Source organism: Diadema antillarum, unplaced genomic scaffold, assembly GCF_040938485.1.
Source record: "Diadema antillarum isolate AM-2024a unplaced genomic scaffold, OU_Dant_1.0 seq00000133_RagTag, whole genome shotgun sequence".
Taxonomy (NCBI): Eukaryota; Metazoa; Echinodermata; class Echinoidea; order Diadematoida; family Diadematidae; genus Diadema; species Diadema antillarum.
In genome coordinates this window covers 1,319,436-1,326,085 of record NW_027271210.1, presented here as the reverse complement: position 1 = coordinate 1,326,085, position 6,650 = coordinate 1,319,436, and the positions used below count along the sequence as shown (strand labels likewise).

The following is a 6,650-nucleotide window of genomic DNA, read 5'->3' as shown; positions in this document are numbered from 1 at the left end:
ATAAGACCACGGAATTTATCATCCCATGTACATTTCTCCATCTCAACACGGCACATTCGTATCAAGTGTAACACATCGACAACCAAAGAACCTAAACCGTACAAAGACTTACTATTTCGAAAGAGTATCCATTCAGCTGTTTGTAGACTGCCACGGTACTTGAAAAGAAAGGAAAAAATACAAAAACAAAAACAATAGTTTGATAAATCTCATTATGAAATTCCATTGCACAATAATGAAACATGAAGATACCAAAGAGGAATAGGGTTTACAGAGAGAGAGAGAAAAAAAAAAAACTGCTTATGATCTAAAGGGACATTTCTTTTCTTCTCACAGATGTTTGAATGTCAAGATAGTGCATGTAGTTGATAAAGCGAAGGTGTGGCAAACATGGACATAGCTTTATCTATTTTCTAACCCCTAGCAAGTCCCTGAACTGCTTTAATGGCAACACTCTATGGCATACATCCCACATTTACAACTACAACTATCGTTGTGCAATTCCATACTTCATCGGCAATCCCACCCCCAACATTTCTGCAACGCGATGCCCACCCCACTTGCTATAGAGCTCTTTAGCTCCGTCTCTCCTTCCTCTTCGTCCTCACACAGTCATGTGCACTGCCATCTGGTGAAACTGAAAACCTTTGAGTTGCTTCAGCATCAGGTTCTCGTGCGTGATGCTGTAAAACGCACTGTCATTTGTACATAAATATCCCATCAATAGCCAATTGTTATAAACAGATAGGTTGCATAACAAATGCTTATTCTAATTCACTTGTCGCCTTTTTACAACAAAATGCAATGCAAAGTCTGAAGTATCTTTTGAAACACACAAGTACACAAGCTATGGACCAAGGGGGCTGTGACAGCTACTCTGCAATTTGGCTCTTAAAAAAAAAAAGAAGAAAAATAAAGTACCGTAATGCAAGAAAACCCATGAAATCAGAGGGCTCCAGCCCAAGTTTCTTTATGTGGAAGGGGGGTAAGGTGCGTTGAACCCCTTGGTTAACCCGACCAAGCACGAGCACTTTCCCTCCCCCACTATAAAATGTTCCACGGTCCTGTTTTTATGCTTCTAAGTGTGCAGAGAAACATTCATTCATTATGTCATGCTCAGCTGACAATGCACTGTTCCTCTTCTGTTACTTGTTACTTCATGTTTCCATTTTCTTTTTGGCGAAAAATAAAAATAACCAGCCGCGTGTGGTAACCAAACAGTACAACCATCTTCCTCTCGGCCTATCCGCAACAACTGCCATAATACATGTAAAAGCTACTTTACGTACAATCAGATGCCCTTAGCAGTCACTTTGGAACTATAAAGTATGAGCGTTCATGAGGTATTTTCTAGTGTAATCAAAGCTGTGTCAATACACTGACATTACAAGGAATACCTGACTTGCTTTATATGCTAGCCTTCATTCACATCATAAACAGCCTCTATGTAGATGAATGGGTACTACAATGTACTTTGTTATTTCTTCTTCTTTTTTTGTGCAAGCATGCAAAGAAGATAAACAGCTCTCTTTTCACTGACTTTACAAATACAGAACACAAATACTAGTTCAACTATGCTCATAGCTATATAAATATTTGTATATATGTACATTGCCACAACAACACTTAAAAAGCCTAATCATGATATGTAATTGAAGATAGCATGGCACTCTTTCCAGACACAGCTAAGCAAATGAAGTGATGTAATGCAGCTGCTATACCTAAAATGTTTCATAATATCTATTCGTGGTTTGAATTAAATCAAGGACTATCATACTCCACAGATATCATGTAATACCAAAGATAATCTCAAAGCAACTATCTTTTCATATGTTGATATTGCAAAGTGCACTGTGAATCATATCGTTGACGTACACTGACACAAGAAGTATATTTATGAAATATTTTGATTGAAATAACGATTAATGCTGAATGTACAAATGAATCTTCTTGGGCCATGTTTGATGAAGAGTTATAATTGATTATATAGTTGATTTCTACAGTAAGTCTACGGCAGCCTGTGTGGTAAGGAAATTTATAATCGATTATATCTTTTGATTAAAAGGGGCCTTGGATTGGCAACATACATTATATTATTACTGAGTAACCACAAATAAGTCTATCACTGTAATCCAATACAGGTAGTGGACACTGACCAAACTAGTACTCAAATGGAACCAGAATGCTTTGGTTTAGAAAACAAACAAACAGTTAAAGGATAGTGAGGGTACCACTGGGCAGCGACGATATCAATGCCATTACAGCAACTTATGAGGTACACATCTTGCCAGTCAGTATAACTAAATACTGACTTTCAGTTTCAAAACAGTCCTTGTGCAATTATTTTAATATAAACTGCCTTTCAGCCTAAAAAAACAAAGTGCGATGTAAATAAGTGACGAAACATACTTTTTTTAAAATTTTGATTCTCAGTGATATGAAACAGTACAAGCTGGCATTACTAATTTGACAACACAAATGGCTACAATGAATGCATACTGCAATACAAGCGAAATAAAACTGGAAATGTTAATATAAATTACCAATATCTTCTGAAGCCTCTCCATCACACCAAAACATAAGTCTCACAGTACCTTTACTGGCTGTAAGGTATACTTTGGAGAACTAACTGTAATCATGTGACACTCCACATCAGCCATGTCATGCTACATACTTACTTAATATTTATAACATTTCCGTACAAATCTGAGACACAACTAAATGTGTAATGTATGAGAGTATTGAACTGAATACAGACATACACACCTACACACATCCATAGCATAGGTTAGTATGGCCAGTATGTGAATGTAAGTAATGAAATCTACTCGTAACTTGTCAAACTGCCTAAGATTTTGACTTGTAATGTGACGCACAATGAAAGACACTTAAATGATCTCTTAACCCGTAGCCTTCACAATATGGAAACTCTGCAGATTCGGTATTCAGCATATCAAACTCCCAAAGGCAACAGATTACATGTCCCTCTACCTGCAAGCTAAAAACCCCTCTGCAAAGCATGGTATTATGCAGCTATTGAGTACTATGATGAAGCATTTGTTTGACTGCAAAACAATGGTTTTTAACTGCAGTACTATTAACACCTACAATGCACTACTTTAATTTTCACTTGTATTCATGCATTTGCCAGACATTTTACAAATTATGTGGCTGAAAATTTATCAGAATTTTTCCATTCTTTTCTGGCATGTCATGTGGATGACGGCAACATCATGACACAATCTCTGCAAAAAGAAAATGAATCATCACAACAAATGTCAAGTGAGTTCAAACACTGAAATGCGATAATATGAGTAGTGAGTTTGTATCTCGCAACACAAGTTTGAAACATGCAATGGGGCATCCACATGATTGCATAATTAGACAAAAATTATTTAAGTTCACACCTGCACTGCAGTGTCACCCATGCGCACCAGATATATGAGTGTGTCTGCTTCTATGCATACAAGCAAATACTAATTATGTATTTATCTCATGTTTGTGATTCCTGTCATAAGTCCTTAGCGTGATCTATTCAGGGCATATCTGCATACTATGAAAAGTGTCACATGTGTACAAGATGCCAAGTAAAAGCAATGCCATGGCAACATAACAAAGCATTCTCAGGTGCTTACATTAAAGAGGGAAATCAACAAACCCTACACTTGGCATCAAAGATTGATAATGCAGGAAGGCAATCGTTCAGTGCTATTGGAGTAAGTGACTATTTTGAAAATACTAATTTATCATGGTTGCTGGCTTTTCTTTTTCATAACTCGAACCCTGCCCATGATCTAAACTAGATAAGGTTACATATGACATCGTACAATTTCTACATTTTGAAATATGAAAATATTACATTTGTTCATGAAATAGGATTATTAAACATGCTTTATAAATGACATGATGATCACTACGTCAGCTGATTCATAGCCACATTGCTGCTAGTAGAATTTCTGGTCACTGCTCATCATTCTGACCACATGATATCATCTTCTCTCTCATTCGCTCTTCAGAGGTCAAAGATCACTTGCCCCCTCCGAATAAGGACAGGACGATGAGGAATATGTAGACGATGTCCACGTAGAGGTTGAGGGCGCCGTAGATGTATTCCTCTGGGCTCAGCTCATAGCGGCGGCCTCCGATAAGGAGCTGGGTGTCATACGCCAGGAACTGTAACAAGTTTAACAAAAGACAGGTAGCGGTGGACAATACAGTGAAACTCTGGATAGGTGCACATAAGAAATATATGAAATTTGAGTTTTAAATCCTCATGTGGCTTGAAATACATTATACATGATTATGTATGATTATGTATTAGGTGTATTGTTATACTTGCTACATTGTTATACTTCTTGTTGTTACTGCAGTAGGACCTCAATCATCCTGATTCTCTGTTAGCCAGGGACATGTACAGTGTATCCCTGCACTTTCAGTGCCAAATCTCACTCAAAACAAATACATGTTCAACCATTACTGCGTGAATACATGACAGGACATATTCCAATCATCACAGTAGACTATAACTTTTATGTCAGTTTGAGACTGAGATGATGTCAAAGACTGGTGCCGCACTTGTCACTGGTACTGAGTACACAGCAGTGCTTACAGTACAATGCATAGGCAGTATTTGATGAGTCGCAATATCGATCTCATTGTCGGCCAATATAAATTGTACTCCCCCCAAAAAAACAACAAACAAACAAACAAACAAATGCCTCAGGCACCCTTTGGGGCAGAGCCAGGAGAAACAGAGAATTTATAGCCTCGTAGTTTGACTTCTTGGAGCTGGTCTTCATCAGAGGTATTGTACTTTTGATCTAATAAGATTTTCGTCAGTAATATCTCATTGTGAATTCGTTGTGAAGGTTATACTTACCAAACAGAAGAGGACAGCAGCAAGCCAGGCATACACAGTGTAGAGAATCTGCAGAAGAACAGGGTTTAAAAAAAAAGTCATTATCGTGTGTGTATACGTGTATGTGTATATTTTTACATACCGGCCCTTCCCCCTCACCAAACACTTACAATCAATACTGAAGTCAAAAGTACCACGGCCCTGTTTCATAAAGCTGTTCGTAAAGTTACGAACAACTTACGAACGACTGGTAATCAGTTCTGATGTGCTATACCTATCAGAATTTCCATAATTCAGCACAAGAACTGATCACCAGTTGCTCGTAAGTCGTTCATAACTTAACGAATAGCTTTATGAAATGCCACCCCCCCCCCCCCCCACCCCCCCAGGTAGGGCAGGACTCGACGTTAACTTTTTTGTCTGGTGACCCATAGGGGCCACAAAAATCTTTAAATCTAAAGTTTTGGTGGCCCAGAAAAGAAATGTAAAGGCCCAAAATCAACAGAAACACAACAACTCATTTTTAATCCTAAGTGCTCGATCAGGCCACCACAAGATAGTATTTTTGGAAATTTGGTGGAATGACATCAATTCTTAGTGTCCGTGCCCTGGGCCACTGCTAATGTTGAGCCCTGCGGTAGGTGCATATGATCGAACAATATTTGGCTTGAATAAACTTTCCATGACCACTGTATATCATGTGGATATACTTGTATATCCCCTTACTGTACATATCACATTATCTATCATGTACTTGACATCATGTTACACATCAAAAAGCACTGAATCTGGTAGAGAGTGCACAGTACGGTGTATCACATGGATACTCATCAAAACACCCAAACATACACCAAACAAAGAGTTGTGACAGAGGGTTCTTGGTGTTGCAACCAAAGATGTGCCCAAAAAAGAAAGAAAGAAAGAAAGATAGAAGAAAAAACTAACCAAAACATAATGTCATATGGGGGGAGGTATCTCAGTGTATTGTTGTTTACCAATGAAAATGCAAATGTTGAGCAAATACAGCAAAACCTGTCTATAGCGGCCATTCAAAGGAAACAACGAAAATGGCCACGAATAGACAAGTAGTCACTACAGACAGGTCATGGCCATTTTGAATATCAGTAAAGCATCTATTCACAGCGGCATTACTGAAGTCTAGATTTAGTGAAGTGACTGGTAAAACGGCTTTTCACAGCGAAGAGCTGCGTTTGCCAATCATGTCTGTGTGATTGTGACCGAGCTTGAACTCTGTAGAATTCACGCAATGAACGTAAAAGCCAACATACTCATGGCTTTGGGGCTGCTATATGCAGTAAGATGTTCACCACGGGATACAAAATGAGTGGCCACTGGTCCCGTTAGGAAGGTGACCACCCTTTAAAGGGTCTATTATATATTAAAGGGTCTATAAGCAGGTGGCCACTAAGACAGGTTTGATTGTAACCCTTATGACAAAAAACAAAACACACTCACTCAATTTAGGAAAAAGATAAGTATATAAGTAAATAAATGAATTTATATAATAATAATTGAATTAACAAATTTTATATAAGTTATATAAGTTGATATGCTTTGTACTTTGCATTTGTTGGATGGCTCTCACTTTTATTTTTTTATCTTTTTTTCTTTTAGCCACATCTTTGTACACCAGGTTTAGGGCTCCCTGCTTGTTCAGCCCCTCTACCTTTCATTTATGCTGTGGCTATTTAACACTTTTCCTATTTTCTATTCTCCTGTTATTCCTTATCTCCTTTGATCTTGCCTCCCTATTCATCTTTATCCTTCACAG

The 6,650-nt window shown here is 38.0% G+C and overlaps 1 protein-coding gene across 1 annotated transcript in view; it reads right to left on the bottom strand.

Annotated features, from left to right (window-relative positions):
* Positions 1-2,337: 2,337 nt before the first annotated feature.
* LOC139727479 (protein lifeguard 2-like) overlaps positions 2,338-6,650 on the bottom strand; it is a 32,484-nt gene continuing 28,171 nt past the window's right edge. Inside the window, exons 11-12 of the mRNA XM_071638454.1 lie at positions 4,880-4,927; positions 2,338-4,173 (exon numbers count right to left, since the gene is read on the bottom strand). Coding sequence (XP_071494555.1) covers positions 4,027-4,173; positions 4,880-4,927 — 195 coding nt within the window. The 3' untranslated portion in view covers positions 2,338-4,026. The remainder of the gene's footprint in view (positions 4,174-4,879; positions 4,928-6,650) is intronic.